This window comes from Clinocottus analis, unplaced genomic scaffold (genome assembly GCF_023055335.1).
Source record: "Clinocottus analis isolate CAN_PGR_092001 unplaced genomic scaffold, fCliAna1.0.p SCAF_19, whole genome shotgun sequence".
Lineage (NCBI taxonomy): Eukaryota > Metazoa > Chordata > Actinopteri > Perciformes > Cottidae > Clinocottus > Clinocottus analis.
The window spans coordinates 6,367,802-6,393,591 of NW_027175920.1; the positions used below are offsets into that span (position 1 = coordinate 6,367,802).

Here is a 25,790-nt window from a genome sequence, read left to right on the forward strand (position 1 = left end):
GCAAAAAGACTACAACGTGACTTTAAACCAACTACTATTTTCAGTCGCCGACCAAGACTAAAAGAAAATGTTAAATTCTCGTCAAAATGAACACTGCACTGCACCGTGCAGAAGAACCTCAGGCAAACACACCCTCTCTTGCGTCGCTGTGAAATAAAAACAGAAACAATCACTCTGCTCATTCTGAATTTAGCTGGGGGATAAATTACTGCCCTTGGGTGTCTGAAGCAAAGGCCAATCTGCTGGTACATGTTCGCAGCTTCACAAACAAACAGGATGCAGAGACATTCCAGATGGCCAAGCTGCTTTGTGCAGGTTGTTCGACAATTAAACATTTGAACAGAAATGTCATCGACAGTGAGATATACGTCGTTCCACGTTGAGGCATTAGGACGCAACAACTGCAGACATCGAACAAGTAACCTACTTTTTACACAGAGGCCGACACGCACATGCAGCCATAACTCAGTCAGAGGCTCTAATCCAGCCGTGTTTACACAGAGGAACACCTTGTGACCAATAGGTCTTTATATTTAAATCGGTTATTCCCTGCTCTGGGAAGATCCTCAATGATTATTACAAATTTGATTCTTTTTTTTACCTCCTATATCTGATAATAATCCTATGACAACAGAAAACAATGATCATAGTGCGTCACATTTCCCTCCAAAGGGTGAAACCTCACTTTGATCATCCTTTGAGCTTTTTGCCATGAAGTTGACATTTTAGTTTCTTTTTAACATTTCGTTCCTGACATTTCTTGATAACTATAGAATGGATTGCGTTGAATTTTGGTACAAATATTTCCCGCTTCAATAGGATGTCTCTGAATTACTTTAATGATTCTCAGTCTTTTCATGTTGTGCAACACGCAGGTTAACGTCTCAACAACTTATTGTCTCGTGAACACTTTGGTTTATGACCAAATAGCCGCAAAACTAATCACATTCCCATCAACCTTTGTGTTCTGTGCTAATAAACTAACGCTACTAAGATGGTGAATATGGTAAACACTGTACCTGGCAAACATCCGCATGTTACCATTATTATTAGCCGTTAGCTCAAAACCCCACTGCACACCATCTACAAGGATGACTGAAGACTAATAAATCTACAATATTAGTTAGTCTTCTTCTTATTTTCCAGGCCTGGACTAAAGTTATAGAATAATAATGGCATAACGAGACGTATTGTTTCGGGAACAGAGTGGCAGTGTCCACACATGGGTTTGGTTTATAGCGAACCCTATATTGAAAAATCTGTTATCTTTTATTCATCATTCGGATAGACGCTCCACGGGTCACCAACCCTTGTGTCTTTATAAATCTAACAAAACCCTCAGAGGCTAAAACCTAATTGTACGGTAGAAGAAAAGAATCAGTGTTGCATTGTGAGCGTCGACACCGTATCGTGCTGTAACCCCGGCTCCAATACAGAGGAACTGAGCTTGAATGTGTTCTCCGCTGCTGCTCAGCACTGAAAAATCAGCTGACTGGAGGAAAGCAGCACCCTGGCACTCTGGCGTCTGGCACCGCACATCTGGCATTTAAACGGCCCCGGAGCCAACGTGCTGACATTACCGTTTCGTGCGGGGCTCTTTCTCTATTTTAAGCCACCTGGTTTTTGATATCTGTTGTCGTCAGAGCAATGAATGACATTGAATGCAGCATTTTTTATTCATCCTGCAACCAAAAGTCTCTGACAAAAATTGCAAAAGAAGTCTTCATGTATAGAAAAAAAAAAATGCAAATGTTCTTTTAACATGCTGGGGGAACAATCTGCTGTTAAAGAAAATATTGCGTGGTAATGTACCGTGACGTACCCTTTCTTCAGCACATGCGTTTGAAACTAGCAACTCTAAAACTGCTTATAATCACCACTGGAGCCCTCAAGGCTCCATCTATATGGAGTAAATATAGGCTGCAGTCATTCAAGTTGACTCATGTCCTTGAGTCATAATTGTTCCAAGCTCATTCTGCTCGAAAACTGGAGCGTCGCTGCAGGAGCAATGTTTTTCTGCAATATCTCTGCCCTTCAAACACTCATTTCCACATTGTTTAAATGGTTATGCTTTTTGCAGATATGATTTCCTCACAACATTATTGGATAGACCACATTCACCGCTGTGTGGACCAGAAACACATCCTAAGGGACCTCGAGCGAGTACTATGGGTAGAAACATGCATTATTAAGCAGGTATGTTTTCCATATGCAAAGATACGTGGTCTCCATATTGGCAGGGATCTTGTTTGTCCTGAACGAGAGAAGAAATCCTGAAGTTAAGAATGAAACACAATGACATTGACAGCATTTTGAAACTCATACAATTTATTTGAGATTTTGGGAGATACGCTTATTACTCTCTTACCCAGAGTTTGATGAGATGATTAATAGTACTCTCTCACCTGTCTAATTAATGTAAAGACGGTTAGCTTAGCGGACTGTTCAGCTGTTCAGAAATGAGGAAAACAGCTCACTGTCTCAAAGCAGTTATATAAGGTCTGGAATTACAATAAGGTAAATATATTCACGTTACATTATCAACCTGAGGAACCATGATATTTTTGTGGTATATTAACTTTACACACACACAGGATTCTGAATATATTACTACGCAATGTCAGGGAACTTGAACAACCCAACTTCAAGTTAGACTGAATCCTCGCCCCTGAAAAACGAACCTCCAATAAAATATAGAAGACAGAGGTGGATGGGGGCCGGTGAGGGAAGAGTGAAAGCAGTGAGGGTTGGATGAGGCAGCAACACTCACACCAACTGGGTCGACAATGGAACCAAACGCCAAACGGCTACATCTGTGCTGCGTTCAGTTTTTTGGCGTAGTGAAATATATATATATATATATATATGAAATACAAAAATTCTGTATATAATGGGCATATAAGTAATGCAAATATCAAGCATTTTACATACCGTAGGCGATTTGTTGATTGTTAACAGGGGAGCGGCGTAATGTTTTGTTCATTTGCAACTCGTGAACCCCACCACTCAACCGCTTTATAGAGAATATTATAGATCCAAGAGGAAACTGGCAGAATGGAGGGACTCAGAGAAGAAGTCGCAACTACAAATCTGTCTGCGACCTCAGCCCCGTGGACATGGATTTATCAATACACAGCACATCTACTGATATTTTAGAGACATGGTCGGGGCCGTAGATTGTAATTTGCACAAACCTCAGTAAAGATAAAGGATCAAAGTGTCAGGCAGACTAGACGAACCATATTCAACTAAACAACCCCTCTGTTACAAGTTAGTGGTGCTAGTAGAAATACACTGAGGAGAATAACATGTAAAGGACAGGTGAGAAGTTTAATTTACTGCAGAGCTGAAATGTTAATGTCTCAAATGTTTAAGACATGACAAATATATATATAAATTACTGCTTTTGTTTATTGTACATGACAGTAAGCTATACATCTTTGGATTTTAGTTTGTAAATGAAGAAAATAAATTGTAATAGGATTTGAAGCCCTTATCTGTTGCTTATATCTCTGTCGCAGACCGTTCACCTTACAACTACTGCACACAAACGTTACATGTGCGTGATCTTGGAAGCATGTAGGCTGCACTCACTCGGCCCAATCCTGCAAATCTCTTCTCTCTTATTCTATTCCCTCACAATGGCTGTTCAATAATTAAAGGAAACCGTGTGTAGAATTTGTTGCTGCATTCAAGCCATGTTGAGGAAGGCTACAGGCTTTCCTCCATGACCAGAAAGCAAGAACACACCAGGGCTTTGCAAACAGCAGTCGCAGAGCCATAAAACAGCAGTGGAAACCCTGGAGAACAGAGATGACAAGTGCTTACTATAATACATTACATCCGACAAGAGACATACAAGTACGAACTACTGTAAACTATTCTTTCTGTAAGCCTAATGAACGTCACTGGGCGTGGTGAAGATGTATATTGTACTTTGAGTAGCTCAGACAATGCATTTGATTAAATCATACACATTTATCCATTTATGACTGTACACAGTGATATATTTGAAATAATTAGTCACCTAAAAGAACTTTTTTCTTCTAAGAATATAAGTCAATCCACAACAAAGCTTGTCTGTTATGTCCAGATGTTTCTACAGTGGGCACATTGCATGTTGTAATAGATTTACTGTAGTCATTGTGTGCTCTATTTCCTGTGTAACGAAACATAAAAAAAGAGGAAAAGACACAGTTCGGATCTTTTGTTGATTAAACTTTATATACATCATCATGTCATGCAAACACAATACAAATAGCTTAGTGAAGAAAACAGATGGATGGCAGTTTAGATGTAGTGTTGGACATAAATAAAAAATAAAAGTGGTAAAATGTGTGAAGGCTGTCGGTGCACTTGGATCTTCAGCTCATGTTGTGTACTTGTTGTAGTTTTGGAGGCTGTAGGTCGCCACTGTGTCCAACAGCCAACCACGAGTCACGACTGTGGCATGTGCAGAGAGACCTGTTAAGCACAAGGTTTGAGGTGAGTCTTCAAACAGGAAAACCATAACATTTGGAAGGAGCACACACAGATATGAAACCCTAAACCGCTAATTAAGAGCCTGCTATCATTTCTAATTAAAAACAAATTAATTATACATTTAATTCATGGTGTTTAATCTAAATTATGTCTAATTCAGCACTTTTTATTTGCGTTTTCATTATTTCATTATTAGTTAAATCATGTTGCATTACTTTGTTTATTTTACACACATACATATATATATATATATATATATGTATATATATATATATATATATATATGTATATGTGTGTATATATATGTATATGTATATATATATATATATATATATATATATATATATATATATATATATATATATATATATATATATACACACACACACACACACACACACACGCACACATCTATGTATATATATATATATATAAATCATTATTTTTTTTACGATGGGCCAAAATTTCAGCAACTTAAGTTTTTTTTTGCCGTTATATATCTACTTTTATAATTCAACTTTTACATGATCTATTCATACATATACGCTCAGATATAACAACTATCCCAGACAGCATTATCTTACCTTATTCAATAAATCTAACTTAAAAATATCCAACATATTATATATCCAACATATTCCTGTCAGGCAATAATAACCTGAACGGAAATGACCAGAATATGTCTTGTAAAACATCATCCGGAGCGCGTGCGCTCATAAAATCACACATTTCCATGACATCAGAAGATGGAAGAGAGAAACGTGTGTGATTTCAATCAATGGTGCCGAAGAAGAGAATAAAGGGGGAGAGCTTCTCGATTACCTGTGCTATGAGTGCCAGAGGACGCGGGAGAGGAAAAAGCTGCATTAAATATGCAGCAGAGCAAATTAGGACGCCAGGAGGAGGGAGGATGGGGAACGAGAGCCACTTGCTCCCTCTCAGTTACAAACCGTTACCTCGCCTCGTGCCATGGCAGCGGCTTTCTTCTGAAGCCAACTTGTTTCAACATTTCCCCCAGCTCCAACATGACAATTCCTCTCGGCCATTTCTCTGCTGCCGAGCATCCTTCACACTGCCGTTCCTGGCAAGACACTCCCGCCTCGCTCTTTTTGAGAATGGTAACCCGTCTTGTTTTGGCGGCGTCTGTCGTTTCACTGTTCTGTCACTTTCCAACCTCACAGAGCCACAAAATGCAGTCAAATCCACGTGCTAGTGGACAGACAGGTGCACAGACATGCAGACACCAGGCAGAATGTCTATGCTTATGAGGACCGTGCATACACTACTGTGAAAACTGACCTCAAACTACTTTTAACCGCTCACTAAACCTGAAAAATGTTTAGTTTCACTCTTAGTTGGTCCAACAGATTTTCAACAAATCCTATTACTTGCCTAAATCAATTAAACCAGCCCCCGCTTCTCTTGTTTTATTGATACCGTTTCAAGTGTCCAAACACAGGAAAAACAATAGATTTCAGCTGAAAATTGTCTTTGCATTGACAACATGTCTTCTCAATACCGACTAACTTTCTCTCTAAACTTGCTTAAAGTACGCGAGCGGCAGTGGAGAGAAAACAATTATAATAGTGAGGTTTACTGATAGACAGGATACAAATTATCACACACAATTCCTGTCTGACTCTCTTAAAAACCCGAGGTGAAGCCATGAAGAAATTATTCAATTAGCTACAGCTGCTGCTCTCAGTCTAATCTCTATCTTTATAAACTCTATTTGAGTGTGTGTGTGTGTGTGTGTGTGTGTGTGTATTTGAGAGAGAATGAAAGAGAGATTGACTGAGAAATACTGTGATATGTTATAAAAGATAAACATTTTATTTTAGACTTACTGCTGTACGTGGACGACGACTCTGATCCAGACACAATGACCAGCTGATGAGAGATCTGCATCACAAAATGAAAGAAATCCCTAATTTAGAATTAAAAACCTTGCAAAAAGTAGAACGTATATATTTAAAAGGAAGGCAAAATGGAAAAAAATGATATCTTCACACCTGCCTGTTGGATTATGTATTAGCAACATGCGATGTCTTGGCTTGAAACTCGCTGGTTGATACGGATGTAGCGGTTATTGGATGTGGGGGGATTTTCAGCATTAGTCAATCTTTGTTATAAATAATGTGACACTTGAATCAATCCTGAAGAATTTAAAAAGACATTTTAAATAAATCAAACCCAGGAGGCAAATAATAGACCTTATGGAGCTGCAGCTTTGTGAGTCAAAGGATTGTTCAGAGGCAATCACTTCACTGGCTGCCATTTAGTGCCTGCAGCTCATAGTTTGCTGAGGGAGCTTTCACAAGCCTCAGTCCGTTTGGCTCGTCCTAATTAGAGTGCAAAGCTACCGTTGGTTAATTTTCTATTTAGTCTTGTTTGGTTAAACAGTCCACAAATGTAAACAAGCCAAATAAAAAGAGATGCCACTTCTATGCAGGGAATTGGAGACTTTTATATAACTGTCAAAGATTTTTTTCACACGGCACAAATCCCTTTTCTTCAAGATTATCTTCAAAGACTTCATAAACGAGTTTTGAGGATTTCATTTCGAGATGTCCTCTCCCACAGATGTTAACTTGTCGTTTGTGTCCGTCTCATCGACTGGCCGCGCTGGCTGCTCATAACCCGGCGTTTTGTGCGCACTTTCTGTATTTGGGTCAGAATTTGTTTCACTGCAATCGAACAGCACTCGGGTTCGCTTGGAACCGGTCCGTGAGCGCTCGGACTAGTTGTTTTGGTCCGCACCAGAGTGCAAGTAACGCCTTCACCACTGCTCAAGCAATCCACTCCAGAGTTTGATTAACACTGACTACAATGAGTTTGTGGAATCACTTTTTATTGCTTGTCATTTATAAGTCACAGGTCTTCTTCTCTTTTTTTTATTTTTTTAAATCACTCAACTGCAAACTCTCAAATATCACAGATCTGATTTTAGAACAATGATCCATGCTTTTCAGTTTTGAAAAAAAAGAAAAAGAAAGAAGATATTGACCAGCATGAAGGCCCATTGACCCTCTTACCTGTTTACTGTCGAGAAGAAGTGGATCTTTGACTACAGCCGCTCCACAGAGCTCCACCATCCACTCCATTTCATCTAGAATAAACACAAACGCACAAAGCTGGCTGTATATTTGGACTGTTTTGGTAAAACCAAGTTTGATTAAAGGCATCTTGGTCACACCTAAATTAAATTCTCTGTACACCACCTTTGACCCAGAGAGGACACCGAGCGAGCAGAATCATTTCAAGATGAGACTTCCTTTGATCGGAAGGACGGAAAACAGATCAATACCAAAGTCTCCTCTCAAATCAATATCTCACTCAAACTGTCAACACACCTTTAACTTGCTTTAGGAAAAATGGGTTTATATATATATATATATATATATATATATATATATATATATATATATATATATATATATATATATATATATATATATATATATATATATATTTTTTTTTTTTTTCAACATATATCAGACAACAAATAAAAAAAGACATCAAGATCAACAGCTTCTAGGAATGTACTAAATATTTCAGCGCTTCATTTATAATGGTGACGTTGATTCCTAAATTAGAAGAAAAAAATCATTTCATGCAACTTGATCAGCTTCCCTTGTTTGTTACCTTTAACATGAGAAGACTCACGTCAGGAAAACCTCAATCAACTTGCGGTGTAAGCTGGAGTTTAACTTCATCGTTCAACGTACACAAACACAAGGAATTAAATAATGGATGGAATCTTTTCGGGCTGAAGAAAACAGACTCCGTCATCATGTCTGCGCCATGTAGAAGAAAGTCTTTAAACTCCACACGCTGGCTAGCAGATGTCGGCCCATTAGCAAAGCTTCATCGATTCAGCAGGAGCACTTTAAGAGCCCCAGGAAGAAGGAAACCAAGGAATGCTGCCTTGTGGGGTTTTAAGCAATGCGCCCCCTGAGACCTTCACCTATGATCTATCTGTCTATTCATTCATTCATGTCGGAAGGGTAAAGCAAAAATACTTTGCATGAAGGGCAACCAAACTCCTCTCTATCTTGAACTTTACCGTCATTAACAGTTCAAATCATTCCGACCAAAATAGGCTGACGAGGATATCTATCCCAATTTTGATGAGAAAAGCAAAAGTACTTTGACCACAATTTAAGACTTGTTTCTACTTTATTTTAATAGAACAATTCCAGGCAGCTAACCGACACCACGGTGCAATATGACAACACAACACTAAAAATGTCTCACACGACTCAAAAGTGGGTATTCAAGCCACCCACACTCTGGAAACACTTGTCATTGTTCTCCAGCATCACAAATGACAGCTTGGGTTAAAAAACTGAATGTTTCAAGCTGCGTCAGTCAAAACCTCCGTGAGCTACTATAAGTTTACTTTTTATTGTTATTTTTTCCCCCTTCTCTTTTAAAGCAAAGCGGGTGGCTGTCTATCAGAGTCCTGCAGGAAACAGACATCAATAAAACTGAATAAGTGCAGTTGAGCAAACCTGATTGAGAAAACAGAACAGTGCAAACAGCATGATGGCAGCTGAAGAAGGCAACAATTGCATGAAAAAACACAGCTTTTTGCAGCCATTTCTTTGAAAAGCATATGTAAATTAAAGTGTAAAGTATAAAAACACACATTATCGAGGTGCAGCGACTCATGTGGCGTTTGAGTGCTGTGTTTCTCAGACAGAAAAATAAAAAGATTGTGCAACATGGGGGCAATAATATGGCCATATAATATATGATTGGTATTGTACAATATAGCTGACTATATCCAAGTATATTGAACAATCTTAGCTAGTCTCACTCTCATTACACATATATGGTATAGAGAAATGGCAGTTATATGTCCAACTTCAGAAAGACTTGCATAAAAAAGAAGAAGGTTTTTCTGTAACAATCACTAATTCAACTCACTGCGAGAAATCTCTTTGCTAAACATGTAAAGACGAACATCGCTAATGAGATCCACTTCTTCACCATTGATGGAGACTTCACTGTGTGAGCCAGGGAGTAAAGTAAGGTCGTCGCGAAACGTTTGCCAAGTGGAATGTATCCCACTGGGTTAATTCATGTATTAATTCCAATGTGTTGAGATTAATAGTTCTGCAAAAATTAACTGAGTGCTATTTTTTTTTTCACATATTAAAATTGTAGAATTGACCTGTACGTTGACCGATATGATAAGGTAAGATATACTTTATTATAAGGAACAAGAAGTGGCTATTCTTCAATAAAACATGGTCTCCTAATACTGCCTCGAGCAAGAGTAGGCAGCAAAAATAGCAGGGAATTTGTTGTTCCAATGATTGGGCTCTACTAGCCTACAGGTATAATGCTGTAATAGTTTTACAATTTCTATTTAACCTGACACTTTCTAACATTGTCATGATGCAAATCTGAAATTATGTTACATTTCTCAGTGATTGCCTTTGCTAATACTTTGCGTCCTCTGGGCCTTGTACGGTACACAGAAAACTGTCATGTTGCCGATGTGACTTACCTGTCGTCATGTCTGTAAAAGGGCCTTGAAAGCAAATCGTGTAGCCTTTCATGAGCAACTAAAAGGAAAAAGAAGACACAAAGTGAGGATGAAAAAAATCATCCGTGAGATGTCTGCAACATTTTTTGCAAAATGTCTAAAAGAGGACATTTTTTCAGAGAATTTAAACTTTGGACAGTGTTTAATTTGAGTGGTTGTGAATAGCTGTAACAAACACAGCTGGGTGTGTTTCTGACTGGTTTGGGATATCTCACAAATGTATAACTGCTATTCCTCACTTATTGTGCACCATTCAAAAGCATGACCTTCATATCTTTTGCCTATGCTGTAATACTGTAAGTTGAACATAAAAAAGCAAACAGCCATCTTCAGCAAGGTAATATCACGCTTTAAGCACATAAAGAACAACGGCCTGACCAACACCAGGGGCACATTGTTTTATTGCACTCAGGGTCAATAAACCTGAGATGATAAATGTAAAATTGCTTCGTGAAAGTTTGTAACTACAGAAAGCAAATGTGCGGCTCACATCCCTGCCTCATACACGGTGTGTGTGGCTAGATGGAAGTGAAGAAAATAAATGTCCAAGCTGCTGTTGGGAGAAATACTAATTTTTCAGTCCCCAATAATCATTAGCCCGAGGGGCTTGGTGAGATTAAAAAGTGTTTCTGTTACAGATTTTTAATTTAGACAACACCTAATGTCCTTCAGGAGGTATTCGTGTGTGATGTAACTTGCAAACCCTACACATACACGTATATTTATAAACATATACACTCCAAAGTTTGGCTGATTTCCAGCGCATCAACATTCTGGTGACAGACTCAGAGTCCTGGCACTGCATGTCATCTGTTGGTCTGTTTGTCTCAGTGGTGCAGGTGACAGGAAGAGAGCGTATGAACGGGACAATCTGTCCGGCTCCATCAAAGTGCCGGCGCTGCGTTCAAGCCACTTAAATAAGCCTGAAATTACTAGCTAATTCAATTAACGGAAGTTCTTCAAAGGCAGCGATACGGCCAACATGACATCTAGCCATTTCTAATTTTCCCCCTCAGTGGCAACAGAACCGGTCCTGCTGGCCGCACACCAAGAGGAAAATTACCATTAGCTTTTACAACAGGGCCTGAGCTAAGAGGCTGGTGCAATAGCAAGAAACAGGTTCAAGTGCCGTTTGTTACTGAGACACTATTTGATTTTCTTTATTGAATCAGACTGCTCTTTGAGGTTGGACATAGTTTCACAAACAACAAGAATATTGTTGTTTTTTTCCCCAGGTTTTTGTGTTAGGAAAATCAACCGTTTTAAATCCGTCTCTGCTTTAGGAGCACACTTTACTTTTGCTGACATGTTTTTTCCGGTGTTGAGGGGATGAGTGTTTGGCTGACTTGCGCCTCTTCATCAGATCTATATTCATAGTTTATGGTCTGTTGTTAAATTGCTGATAGAATAGACTGATGCCAAATATGTCGACAAAGTATAAATGATGTCATTCTGATAAAGGCCTTTGCTGTATTAATATTGTGAGAAAGAGAGGAGTCTCTTCACTCGATGCTGTATCTTCTGCTCTGTTTGTTTCACTGTTCATTGTTATTATTACATGTTCTTTCAATTTTGTTATTAAATCAAACTACCGATATGCAGGAAATGATTTAATGACTGCCAACGAGCGCATTCCGTTATCTTGTAGTGTGGAGAAGCTGAAACCACATTATCATTTACATGTTTGCAGATTGGATTAGTACGCCGTTTATCAACATTTGAAATGAATGTGTTGACAGTTGTGCGGCTGTTTGCTTACGTTTTCATCAAACCCCACCCACACATGCCTGATGTAGCACATTAGCTTTAGAGCTTTCAATAAAAAATGAATCAAATGTATTTAATTTAAGGATTATTGGAAAATTTGTTACAAAAATTATGTTGATATATACTTAGGGTATCAAATTAGTTCAATTATTTTAATCTTCCAGTATCTATTATTGTGTAAAGTAAGCGGCAGGTGAAAGAAAAGAGTCACACACACAGCCTCTATGACTTCTTGGGGACTGACTTCAGCTTTCACCTTCAGGGGCTGTTTAGCTATTATCACAGTATAATAATCTGCTCTGTCTGTGAGGTGCTTACGTTATTATCTTCACTGGTACGAGCTCTCATGGGGCCTTGGTGGTTGGGTCCATTCACCACGTCACCTCTCACTTCAAAGACACTCTGTTTGAAACCAAAGAATAACTTCAGTACATTAACTTCACACACAGTGGTGAAGACATTATTCCCTCTAATCCCATTAAGAAGACAGATTGTAAGCCGACAGTCAGATCAAATAATTAGATAAATTCAAAAGGTCAAATGCTCTCTATGAGTACGCTGAACATTCATCAATTTGACAGAGTTCATCTTATAATTGTATGAAGTCCATCTCTACGTCCACAATATGATGCATACAAATGCTTATGAACCGGCCGGGATGGGGGGGAAATAGTTTCAAATTAATGGAGATGCTAAACACAGCTTGGCAAAGAATTATACTTGCATAGCACAGAAACAGATGGAGGGATTACTAATGCAAGTGGATGACAAATAATCTATGGAGGTATCACAACGAACCACATGGAGGGATTCATCACGCAGCCTTAACTCGACATCGAGACATACAGAGATAACAGGAAGTCACCGTTGCACAAACTGGGGGGCGGGCACGCAGACACACATACCTCATCGAGGAGTTCCTTTTGTCTGAAGCACTCTGAAATCCCTGCGGAGTAGAAAAACAACTTTAAAGCTTTTTGTCTGGAACACAAAACACTCTTCTGGTGGCGACTGTATTATGCAACACTCCTTTTATTCCGGCCTATCCCTCCACATCACGCTGTTTTGTATTTAGCGTAATTATTGTAAACACATCACTGATCTTGGGAGAGTGACAATAAACTAAATCAGGACTTACACTGGAAGCTCACCACCCACTTCCTGCCTGCGATGCCAAGGAAGTACTTGAGTGTGCGCTCACATACCAGTTGGTCATCTGGTGGAGAAGAGAAGAGACAGAAATGTGAACAGAGTGCATGTGCACACATAAACACACCTTCATTTGACACGTTAAATGTAATGTTCAGGTACAATCTGCTCAATGGCTTATTACAGAATTAACATACTGTAATATGCAAATACAAGTAATGTGTAGAAAAGAATACCTTCATGTTTTTTAGAATATATATATATATATATATATATATATATATATATATATATATATATATATATATATAAATATAAATATAACTTATAATTCTTTCATTATTACTAACGTATCATTTATGTTAATTAACTTGTAATTACTTAGGTAAATATTGGGGTAAATGCATTATAAAGATAATAAACAGCTTTTAATTTGCATCAACTATTTATGATTGTGCACCCTAAAACAGAGAATATCTTCAAAAGGGAGAAATCACGGTTGCTCAGCGGGGTCAGAGGTTATTCTTCATCCAAGAAATATAGTGATTATCCATTGATTTGCATTGTGTGCAAGAGTTAAGTGCTTGTTATTGATGCGCCTAAAACACAACTTCATTTTAAATGATTATTTATTTCTTGCTAATGGTAAGAACGGGACGCCTCTTGCTTCTTTCCAACCTTTAACCATAAAGATCAAGAGTCCCAGCGTTCCCCCCTTTTGGTTACCCAGGAAACAGCTGCCATTAAAATAAGGCTTCTTAAACAGCGGTAGTTAATGTGGTGCTTTGGAGACAGCAAGCTCTGGAATTAAAAATAATCTATCAGAGAGGGTAATTAGCAACAAGCGGATGAATGGAGGAGAAAGTGTGCGGGTGAGGGAGAAACAGAACGCTTATCTTTTAGGAGTGCTTAAAAAGACACACAAAACTGGCTGTAACTACATATAAAAAGAAAATGTACTTCTGGAAATGCAAATGTTCCTGCTCAAGAAAATATTGAAAAACAGGACCCGGATGGAAGGTTAAGTGGATTTAACAAAAGCAGCTTTGATAGCTCCAGTGTGTATGTGTCCAGTGGATCAATGAACTCACAATCGTTACAGTCCCAAATAAAAAGAACAATGTTGTCATGAGTCTGTTTCACAAACGCAGTTTATTCCTGAAATGTTCAGTAACATTTCCTTCCTGCGTGGCGTCGTGTGTGAATGGGAGCAGAGATCTAAAGTCTTCTACTGAACGACTCCAGCAGCAGTTTGTTTTTTAAAGAACTCCTTTAGTTGTAGTTTTTAGATTTAGCATCTTTCTGATGTCGGTCATGTGTCTCATTGCATTTTCTGGTGTTGTTTGTTCTCTGAAATGTGTTTCTTGTCTGCTGTGGACTGTGAATGGTGTTTTTATGAGTCGATTGTTGTTTGTATGACTTTTGGTGACAAATGAGTTTCCCCACTGGGGATTAATAAAGTTTTCTAATCTCATCATATTCAGGGAAATCTGCACCACCAATTTCCCACAAGACTAAATGAATGCAGCAACATTGCTGGCACGAAAAGACTGACGTCCGTCTGACGGAGGACGCTTCCACAAGGAAAAAGCAAACTAATGACAAGACCCCGCTGATGATGTATTTTAACCTGGACTTGTTTAGAATATACGCTGTTTACAACGTTTTCAAAGGTGATTTGACCTTTTCGGTTTGCTGTTGCCTTTAATTGAACCGGATTCAAGGAATTGAATCAATTTCTGCATCTCACTACTGCATTGTATTTTTTTAAACTGCAACTTTTATTTTTTTTAATGTTTTAGTGAACATTTTTAATTGGTTTTTAATCTTGTTTTCTTCTGCATTATGTTTTGATGCTTTGAATGGTTTCATGTGAAGCACAGTAAATCGCCTTGTTGTTAATAACCTTGAACCTTTCTCAAAGACGTCTGCCCTTGCATTACCATCTGCTGGACAGTTCCCTTGCCCCATCCATCCCGGCGTTGCCGTGGCATGTGCGAAATGTCACAAGACGGAAATGTTCCTAAATGTAGTGCACGTGTGAATAGTGAACATCACTCGCCGTGCCTGAAAGGTTATCCCAGTGTTTTACCGGGAAAGAGGCTCCTGTATATATCAACACTGTCTGTGAGCATTCTCACCTGTGTGCATGATGATGTGGGTCACCTCCGGGGTTACCTTAGAAACCACACGGGCACCAACGCGCTTGGCAAACCTTTTGACCAGGAGCTATAGAAAAGAACACGAATGGTTAGAGTATCCTGTGACGGAGAGCACAAAATAGACACATTCATTGACTGAATGGCTGAATGGGTACCTGCTCATTAGGGTCTAATCCAGACGACACCAGCACAATCTTAGTTTTACTCCTATCTCTCGGAGGAGTGTTATTTTCTTTGTCTTCTTGCCCATCTAATGGTGAAGCAATGGTTCTTAATGTTTTGGCAGCTGAACTCGAACAGGGCGTCTTGGAGTCGCCGATGCCTTTTAGGCCCGGCTCTGTGTGTGCGGAGCTCTGCACCGCTGAAGAGAAAAACAAATACAAACAAAGCGTCAGCAACAGTCAAGACTGATCAGACCTAATTCTTTTTATTTTGGGTATCTTTATACAAACACATTTTTGTCACATGGCGCTTCATCTTCATTAACCACACAGTCAGGCTACAGTGCACCAGACAAATCACTTAACTCTGCTGAACTCAGTCCAAACTTTGCTGGTGTACAAAAACATTTTGAGAAGCAATAAAGAGCTCCCGTCTCAAAGTGGCAGTTGCCATAAAAACATCTATAGTAATACTTGAAGAATCCAAATTAAATCATCAGATTAAGTGGGACCAAAGTCTCAAAATAATGTCTCTGTTTTCTGCACAATGTGAAGATTGAAATGCATCTAACCCTTCATAAAATAACTATATATAATTATTATTATTTCAAGACTTCACCAGTAGCCTTACCCATCTCTGCTCTGCTGCTTTGCTTTGACGGTCTTGTGCTGGGCTCTCGCTCTACTTCTGGAGCCGCTTCTCTGCAGAAGAGACATGGACATTAACTTTTGAAGGAAATAAGACAGTGTAGTGTAGATGGTAGTTCAATTGCCAAAGCAACTGAAGCGATGTCCCACGCTGATCTGCAAGGTCACTATTTGGACAGATTTTTTTTCCGTTTTTTTCTTCTATGTTCAGCTGATAGAAATAAAGTGCTGCTTATGTCTGAAAACTACATGTGAACTTAAAGGTATTTTGTTGCATGCTGGAAGTGAAGGACGTCGGACCAAAACCAATCCAAATATTGCTAAAACTAAAGATAGACTCCTCTCTTAATGGTTATAACACAGCACAATAGACAGCACTACACAACACAAGTAGAACCCAAGAAATAAAGAAACCCTAAAGTGTTTATGTTAATGCTCCGGTCAAACATATCTTAGTGCAGGCTCACTCATGATACTGTGACATCAGGAAGAATTGGGCACACTGTAAATCATATTTTAATAAGACACTCATCATATGATTAAAAAGCTGACTCTCGTCTTTAATTTCGAGTTATTTGAATCGACATTTGATGAACAGAAATACATTTTTTCCCAGTTTTAGGGCAGAGAAAGTTCAAAGTAACATGTGCTCAAATAAAGTAAACATTTGGTTGCAAATCCTTGGCAGTCAATGATTGTCTAAAGTCTTCGATCCAAAAGCTTTAACAAATTCGCAGACTGACTAAAGCTTAACGGACTTGTTGCTTCTTCCAGGAGCATTTCTGCCTTCAGTCTCTTCTTCAGTGAGTGAAACATGTGAGCACTTTGATTCATTTCAAATGACCGAGCCGATCAGTAATATTACACTATTTGGCAGTAAAAAGAAAACCCCTGGATTGTCCCGTCTTTGTGTTAAGGGGCATTATTAGAGTGTCTAAGCATCTATCTGCACTCCTAAAATAACTTTTGGGATTTCCACTTATTTTAACCCATATCATGTAGTAGACGTTTCCTGTTGTACTGTGTACACACAGAAAGTCCTGCTTGCATCATACTGCTGCATTGTCCTAAAAAATGAGAGGATTGTGTTCCTAAAATTGAACAGCATCAAAATAAACAGTCATTGTCTCATTTCAAATCACATATGCTGGATTAGAGCCAAAACATTTTTTTTTTATTTTAATTTTTAAACACTGTCCTCACACTCACTGGACTTTGCAGTTGTATGAGGTAGAAAGATGCAGATGTAGGATCAGAAGACTGGCAGAAACTCAATAACCAGCTTTATGTAGATTGCAAGAAATTTGATAATGCATGCAAACAAAGTTTTAGAAGTTCCCTTAGTTTTTCTTTTGGCTTAATTTCTTTATGAAAATACTGACGACTGGCCGCGTGCCTGCCTTTCAATTACCTGCACTAAAGTGATAATGGCTCATTGAAAAGTTGTCATATACTCCAGAGCCAACCATTCTTTCCAATTTCATCAGTGCACTCATGGAGTATTTACTTTTTAATTTAGAACTCTTACAGCTAAAGCCCTCCTCATTTTCATCTGCCATCTTTTTCCATCTCTCCCTGTCTCTCGCCTGGAGGACAGCACTTAGAACCCTGCAAGGCGAGAGGCTGGTAGAGGAACAGTCAAGCGGGAGAGATAAATTACTGTGGCAACACAAGTTTCTCTCTAAGTGCTCTAAATGACATATAAGATGCAGGCAGTAATGACTTTTTTATTCTCCACAGCATAAACAGATTCTGGGTTCATTAGTGAGATTATCCGCCTGTCCTCTTGAGATGCATCACCCCCTGAGAACCAGACACCCCCGCCCCCCACACACACGCACACGCACGCGCGCGCACACACACACACACACACACACACACACACACACACACACACACCCGCACAAGCGCGCACACACACACACTTCTTCAGTTAAAGATTCAAAGAGACCAATTACATGCCACTTGCCCCAGTTATTGTTCTGCCTAATGTTGCGGCATTGAATTATGGCTCAATTTAAAATGTATTAACAATGTATACAATCCTTTGAGAAAAGAACTACAACACAGTGGTGCAGATGTATATTTAATTAGATTTGTGATCAAAGTCAGGTTTGACTTTAAGGATTGTCTCTGCTGACCAAAAACTAACTGGCTGTAGCGTCATATATAATGGGACAGATATGAGGCTGTTATAGATCTTTCCATTTTACGCTCTGCCAGGAAGTGAAGACGCACAATTCCCAGAATGTCCAACTATTGTTTTAAACTTGCATGCACTTTGTAGGCACTGGTTATTACCACAAATACAAAAGAGAAGCCAATGATGGGACCAGAAGGATCCCAAATGATGACAAATCTCTCTGTAATTTTCAAAGACCATATTATCAGACAGATGAATACAGAGAATTGCCTCAAGGAATGACGACGATTACAAGGTGGTTTCAAACTGTTCAATTCCTGAGAATCATCTGTCTGTTATATCATCAGCTCCTCGGATCGTTTTCTGCATAATGCAAACAATGACTTGATGTTTGGAGGCAAGTTTTCGTGTTTGACAGGAAATAAGGCAACGCTTACTTGTACTGTGGTTATGAATAGAAGTCAATGTTTAATGTTGGACTGTGACTATAAATTATGTTTCAGCAGCACAGATTGTTTTTCTGAAACAGAAATGAAGCAATGGAGCTCAACTAAAGCACACAAATGTGTTATTAAGTGTGCTGTGTTTTCTACTTATTTTCTGACTCACAATGTTGTGTGTTGATGGGTTTTGATGTTTCTTTATCTATCTTTCAGTGTGATTTATATTGAAAATGTATTCGCAGCCAAACCCATTTCCTATGGAAATGAAACGGCTCATAGTAATACATTTCTGACTTTAATAAATACATTATGCATCTGAAAAGATGGTCAAATTATAGAATGATCAGTGAGTAAAAATGTCTTCGTTGAAATAGGGATGTCTATGCAGTACTGCTAGGAGTCCAGTCTGCAAGGCTTCACTTACCGGTCTGAGCTTTGACCTGTGTCCTGGTCACACGGGAGGAGTCTCAAGGAGTCTGCGTCTGGCGACACAAAACAATCACCAGCTCTCAATATTTGCACAAACCTAATACTAAACTAACCCGAAATAAAGGCATGGGTTAACTGAGATATGACATCATTCTTACATATCAAGCATCTTTGCTTTGATACAATTGTGTATTTTGAGTCAGTTTTGTGAAAACATTTGACATTTCTTATCTGCACACCTGTTTGTCTGCTCTGATTTGTTTCTGAGGGGACTTCTTTTGCAGGACTGTCTTCTTTCTCCTGAAGCACCTCTGACACCAGAGCCATCAACTTCTCCAACCTCACCAGCTCCTTCTGCATTTCTATCTTTTGCTGAAAGAGGAGAACACTAAGTAAAGCAGAACATCTTATAATAACACGAGTCATATGCTTCAAGCATATAACGAGGGGGAATAAGAGGAAAAGAAAGCTGCAATCTGCCAATTTATGAGGAGGGACCAACACTCAGCCAGTTATTCATTATTGGAAGAGAATGAGTGCTTTTTCAGCCAGACAACACTTAGTGAGGAAGACAGATGTCAGAATAAGAGAGCGAGAAGGTGATTATATAATATTTAAGATAAATGAAGGGCACAAAACAAGGGGGAGAGGCGACAGCAGCTTTTTCAACTGGTGCTGGTTTAAAATAACAGGATCTCTTGGTTCAGAAGTGTGTTTCACTGGACTAAGACTTTGAATTGCATCCTTTAAGTTGACAGCGTAAATATATTGATTGAGCAGACACACAGACACGGAGCACAATAATACCAAACCTCTGTAGTCTCAAATGGGTGTAATCCTGGGCCCCAGCTAAACCCCAGGGTGTGAAACTTACACTCCCAGTCAAAGACAGTCGACAGATAAAAGTGAAAGCGCTGGAAGATGGATGAGGTAGAAAACAAGAATCATCTTCTAGGCGGCATTTCCTCTAACCTAAATGAAATGCAATTTAGAAAGCTGCTGAGGGGGACATTTTTTACAGAGCGAGGTAGTCCGTCATCCAGGGCTGACAGTTGGGTTTTGGGAAAGTGTCGGGGGCGCCCTCTATGGGGCGTAACGTGGTAGTGCATCACTGGGAGCACAATGCGACCAGGTAATGCGGAACAAGCAACTAGACAGATTTAAAAAGAATGAAGACTCAAAGCGTGTTCGTGCACCGACTTCGATGCCATTTTACAATAGAGGATGCATTTCATTCAGCATACAATGACAAAAAGGTAATTGAGAACATAATCATGTTTACCTGTGTGACGAGGACTTCGCTTGAAAATTGGGAGGTTTCGAATTGTGAGGAAACAGTGATGTCGTTCACTGGGACATTACCTGCAGAGAGAGAATAATCAAATTGCTTTTTTTTTTTACACAAAATATAAGAGTGGGAAACAACAAAAGCACTTCTTTGAAGGTTAGTGCCAAAAGAGAGGACTTTTTGTCTTGGTTAATCTCAGCAGGCTGCAAAGCTAAACATTTAAACTATTTTGATTAGTGAGAATGAACTTACTTTTCTCTGGTGTGCCAAACAAGTCTACAGACGCCTGGCTGGAGTTAACACAGTCGGGGCTCAGGCACGCAGGTGGGCGGCTCAACTGTTGCGCTGCACCAGCTGTAGCGCTCTCACATCCATGAGCTTCACCGGAGCCTCCCTGATCCTTTGTCACAGCGGGAGGAGGAGCTGATGCGCCGAAGAGTTCTGTCAAAGTGGGTAATCCCTCTTCACTGCAGTCCGACTCAAATGACGACTCGAGCCTCCTTGCCCTGGTCCTCTTCCTGGCCACGCTCTTGACGGAGGAATGGAAGCTCTGCTCTCCGCTACCATTGCTGAGCGACGTTGCTTCGTGGACAATGTCTACAACTGGAAGTCCAAGGCCATCGGGAGTTAAAGACTCTGCATGTAAAAAATCTTGAGTGCTGTTGACGTAATGTGTGCCACTAGCAGCTGAATTGGGCACCAAAATGCTCTTCCCTTGGCCAGCATCCCTCACAGTGCAATCCAGCTGGTTCTCTGACACTTGAGAACACTTTGAGGCTTCATTTAGCTCCTCGTGTTCAACGGCTCTGAGGAAGAGGCCAGAATCGAACACTTGAGGCACAACAGAAAGATGAGGACTTTCAATATCCCGCTTTGACACTTTATTAGGAGTAAGGGCACTACTAATACTATTCCTGGAGACACAGTTACCACCAGCGCTATCTTGACCTGAACAACTAGCATCAGGGATCGAGGATTCTACCACCACTTGATCTGGTTTCTCAATAACTGGCTTTCTTGCTTGGGCAGGTGAGTTAGAAGGGGAGATAACATCACTCCAAGATGAGTTTTCATTGTCTCTTAATGCCTCTTGCTTGGTAATTTCAGGTACCTTTGTGTAAATCAGATTTTTTGTAGATTCAACACCAGAAGAAACTTGCTGTTTTGCCTCCGCTTCTGCAGCCTGCAGGTTTTCTTGCTCCAAACCACAGCTTCTCTTCACATTTGGACCGCCAAGAAGGAAAGATTTTCTTTTGGTGGCTTTGAAGCTCTTGAGCAGTTGCTCTGTGTCCAGCTCGCTGTCATTCTTATCCTCCGCTTCTTCTGTTCCGGCACATTTAGTCTGGCGAGCGCACGTTTCCAACAGAGTATTGTTTTGGTCATCGCTTTTAAGCGTTAGAGCTACCACCGCTATAGCTGGACTTGTGGAGCTTGGGACCACGGGGCCATAACACGCGCCATTATCTTCAGACAACGGTTCAACATTTGGCACTACAGCAATGGACTCTTTAACGTCTTCTGTTGGCCTCAAATAAGATGTTCCCTCACCAGATTCCATGTTTTCTATTTCTTCTAACTGTTGATCAAAAATACATCCGTTTCTTTCAGCCACCCGAGTCATGTTTCCCTCCTGAGGTGATGTGTTATTGTCCAATGTTCCATATTTAGCTTCCTCAGATTTCTTTGCAACATTGATGTCTTTTTCAGCTATATTGGCTTTCAAGTTTGCTTTCTTGTGACCCTCTTGCACTTCCTCAGCAAAGAGCTGAAGTCTTCTACTTCTCCTTGAGAGTCTCTTGACGGGGATTTCTTGGTCTTCGCTGCTCGGGTAATTCTCAATGTGAACTTGAACTTCTTCCGACCTCGGTCTAGCTTTAGGACTGGTATCTCCATTTTTAACTCCGACCAGAATGAGGGGTTTTGGCACTCTAGCAGGCTTGCCTTTTTCTGACCTCAAGTTTTTACTTTTCTTCTTCTCAGTTTTTTTTTGCCCAGCACTCTCCGACTTTGCCTCAGCTTCCTCTTGCAAATCACTGTCGACCTGCTGCAGAGCGTTACGCGTCCCTCTAGTGGACTTTCTGAGTGGCAGCTGTCCAATATCAGACGTAGAACTGGAAACAGCATCGTTGTCATCAATTATGTCCCTTTCTGGCATGTTCTTCAACTCTTTCCCGTATTTGTCTCTAGAAGTTTTCTCCATAACTTCTGTCTGTTTTGCTTTTGTGACAATGTCACTGCTGGTGTCATTTTCTTCTTCTCTCCCTTGTTGCTCTTCTTCCATACTGCTTTCACTGTTGTCTTCAGAGCTTGTTTTCTTGACAAAATCTGCATGATTGAGAGTGTTCCTCGTCCTTATTTTGGGGATCATTTGTATTTCTTTGGTTGTTGGTGTTTTGCTAAAAGCATGAACTGGAGGAAAGAGGATCCTGGTCCCCCTTCTCTCTCGTTTGTAGACGGCCCCAAACACCTGCTCTTCAAGGGCTTTAGCACGATCCTCTCTCTTCGGATTCACTTCACTGTTGTGTTTAGTTATATCTATTGTTGAAGCAGAGGAACAGCTGTCAGAATCGCCTGTGTCTTCGTGTAGATTATCTAATTCAAGACTCCCTTCAGTTGGAACCTTCATGAGCCACTCGGCAACTTTCTGTCGACTCTTCTTCTGTTTTTCCTCCAGAATCTTGTCGGGCACCAAATCCTTTTTCTGCTTCTTCCTTGAGGACTTTCTTAAAGGTTGGTGTTCAGTCTCACCTGAAATTAATGATGGCGGAAGGGATGCTTTCTCCAATCTGAGGGGTCTTGTTTTGCCTCGAGTCTTGTGTGTTTCCACAACTTCTGTCGTTTCTGGTTCCAATTTATCTGTAGGGCTGTGCAATTTCTTGTCAGAAATTGGTGGGGCCTCACCAAGTCCACTGTCCAGGCCTTCAATTTCTGTCGTCATAGGACTTGTGTCTTCAAGTCCCATCAGTTTTGCAAACTCATTCTGGGCTAAAAAAAGAAATGAGAAAATGACCAATAATCGACAGTGAACACGTTCACAATAATACAACTAGCTTTTAAATAAAAGGTAAATCTGCCGATATATTTGAGGTGAAAATGTTAGGCACCAAACATGGTCTTAATATTTTACCTGCAATCGTCGAGGAGTGAGACCTTGAAGGATCCCCATTGTCAACATTTTCCATGTTGTCAGGTGTATCTCCGAATGACTTATCGGGACAATGTTTAGTAACTTCAGTATCTGTTGCTCTGGATAGAGAGAAAAATACAAGATGAAACCAGATGAGCGACTATTTTGACTAAATTAGCCTTTGTGTTATGCCTGGCCTCCAATCTATTTAAAGGAGCATATTATATTGTTTGTCTGAAGTGGCAATAAAAACATCACTTGGTGGGAATCAGATATATTTTCACGAGAGCATTATCTACTGTGCAAATTCTTTTTATATGTCCTCTGTCCAACACCTAGTATTTATTGATGTTGATTATTCAGCTTATTTCAATTGAGAGACAAGTTAAATGTTTGAATGTCTTACCCCAGTTGTCCTTCCTGCTTGGACAGTCCAGTGAAGTCTTTAACCATACAAAGTGATGTTATTAGAATCTGTAATCTAAGTTAAATTTACAAAGTATTTTTAAGAAGTCTGTGATTCACTCTTACAGTTGATGCCAGTGTCATGTTCATATGCCTGAATCATGTCCTGCAAGCCTGCAACCAGTCGCTGAAACCCAGGACTCTCCTGCAAGCCCCTGTATAAATAAAAAAAATACACACATTTTAGGATAATTACTTAAAAAATAATTAAGGTTACAGTGTCGTCTTTTTAATTTTACCCTACCTTTTGGTTATTTTGGTTTTACACACTGGACAGTCAGCACTGTTGTTTTTGGTGTTGTCCAAAAGTTTCATCATACAAAATCTGATGGGAAGAGGAGGCACAAATATTGTTTGTGTGGTTGAAAAAGCTTCTCTTCTTGTATGTGATATATATATATATATATATATATATATATATATATATATATATATATATATATATATATATATATAGATATATATAGATATATATATATATATATATAGATAGATAGATAGATAGAAGTTGACAAAATTAGAAGTAGTCAAACATTACTTACTTGCAAAACTGATGGTCACACTTAGTAGAAACAGGTTCAGTCAATAAATCCAAGCTTCATGAGAAAGAAAGTATGAAGTTAGTAAAGAACATGACAGTTTAACAAGATGATAAACCTAATCCTTAAATTCACCAAAACCTGTTGTGTTGGTGTTTTTGAATGTGCTTATTATACATCTTGGTCAGCAAGTCACTCACCATATGGGACACTGCATGGTCTCCCAAAGGACTGAAATACCCTTTCTGACATCGGTGGTTGTCGGTGTTTTCATGGTGATTTTTAAGAGCTATAAAAGAAAAATCCCCACAAATTAAACTGTATGGCTTTACAGTATTGCTGTAAACAACACAAGGCCAATATTAGAAACAAAACATACACTCAAGTGTGACTGGCATCACACCTGAACAGGTGAGATATATATATATATATATATATATATATATATATATATATATATATATATATATATATATATATAAATATATATATATATATAAGACAATGTAAATGTACTTTGATCATATCACATTTACTGTACATATAGATTGTATTGTCCTTCAGATAGCCAGCTGTAATGATATATCTGAGAAGGAGGCAACAGACCTATTCAGGGTGGCTTAAGTTATGACACGCATGATCATAAACTGATTAAATCCTACTTTTTGTGTTGTGCATGTTTTGTGTAGATACATAATTGAGTTTTAATTCCATTTTTTTCGTCAGGTTTCTAAGATACTTCATCAATGCAAACTAGTGGGAGACACTGTTATCTTTGTCTAGAGATAATCATTATGTGGCACTGTATTACAGCACAATGTGACAAACAGCAAACATGTGATTAAGTACAATATCGAAGTGAGTTAAATCAGAATTACCACTCTGAGTTAATTTTCGGTAAGTGTTGTTGTACCGCGATACAGATTGTTTAATGTTAATAGTTACATGGTGTCAAAACCTGAACTAGCTAGTGTTGGCTAAACATGGGACTGGCTAACGTTACGTTAGCCGTAAAGATTTGTTTTTGGAAGGTTACACAACTATAATCTTGCATTTATGACTTCATGAGATTGAGACAATCGACACGAATAGTCCAGCAGAAGAATTTGCGACTTAAAGAGTAGACAACGTTTTTTTTTAAATAGCACTGTCTCGTTGTAAAAAATATAATATCAAAAAACAAAACCACATTTACCTTGTTTTCTTAAAGTTCGCAGTTATCAACACAGCAAGCATCCGCTTCAGTTTTCCCGCAACTAACGTCTTCTTCTGATTTTGTTAAACTGCGTTTTGCAGTTATTGTTACAGCGCCCCCATTCGACCGGAAGGGGAACTACAAACTGCACAGAAGCGACCTCACAAAAAGTTGAATACGGAATTAAACACACACACACACACACACACACACACACACACACACACACACTATA

At 39.3% G+C, this 25,790-nt stretch overlaps 1 protein-coding gene across 2 annotated transcripts; it reads right to left on the reverse strand.

Moving 5' to 3' along the window:
* Positions 1 to 4,203: 4,203 nt before the first annotated feature.
* On the reverse strand, positions 4,204 to 25,701 carry LOC137790037 (breast cancer type 1 susceptibility protein homolog). 2 transcript variants are annotated; one of them, XM_068583981.1, is made up of 21 exons: positions 25,556 to 25,701; positions 24,561 to 24,649; positions 24,364 to 24,417; positions 24,066 to 24,146; positions 23,888 to 23,976; positions 23,763 to 23,799; positions 23,357 to 23,475; positions 20,482 to 23,214; positions 20,224 to 20,303; positions 19,181 to 19,313; positions 18,937 to 18,994; positions 15,910 to 15,980; positions 15,273 to 15,478; positions 15,097 to 15,184; positions 12,945 to 13,022; positions 12,712 to 12,752; positions 12,125 to 12,208; positions 10,001 to 10,058; positions 7,518 to 7,591; positions 6,330 to 6,384; positions 4,204 to 4,464 (listed from the first exon to the last, which is right to left on the reverse strand). In XM_068583981.1, exons 2-21 carry the CDS (start codon positions 24,632 to 24,634, stop codon positions 4,370 to 4,372), a joined length of 4,308 nt encoding a protein of 1,435 aa, XP_068440082.1. In that variant the 5' UTR covers positions 24,635 to 24,649; positions 25,556 to 25,701; the 3' UTR covers positions 4,204 to 4,369. The 2 variants fall into 2 exon arrangements, 1 of the variants encoding a protein (XP_068440082.1); XR_011077870.1 differs by lacking the exons at positions 4,204 to 4,464; positions 6,330 to 6,384; positions 7,518 to 7,591; ... (2 more) ...; positions 12,712 to 12,752; positions 12,945 to 13,022 and having other exon boundaries at positions 15,107 to 15,184; positions 15,910 to 15,975.
* Between the last annotated feature and the right edge of the window lie 89 nt (positions 25,702 to 25,790).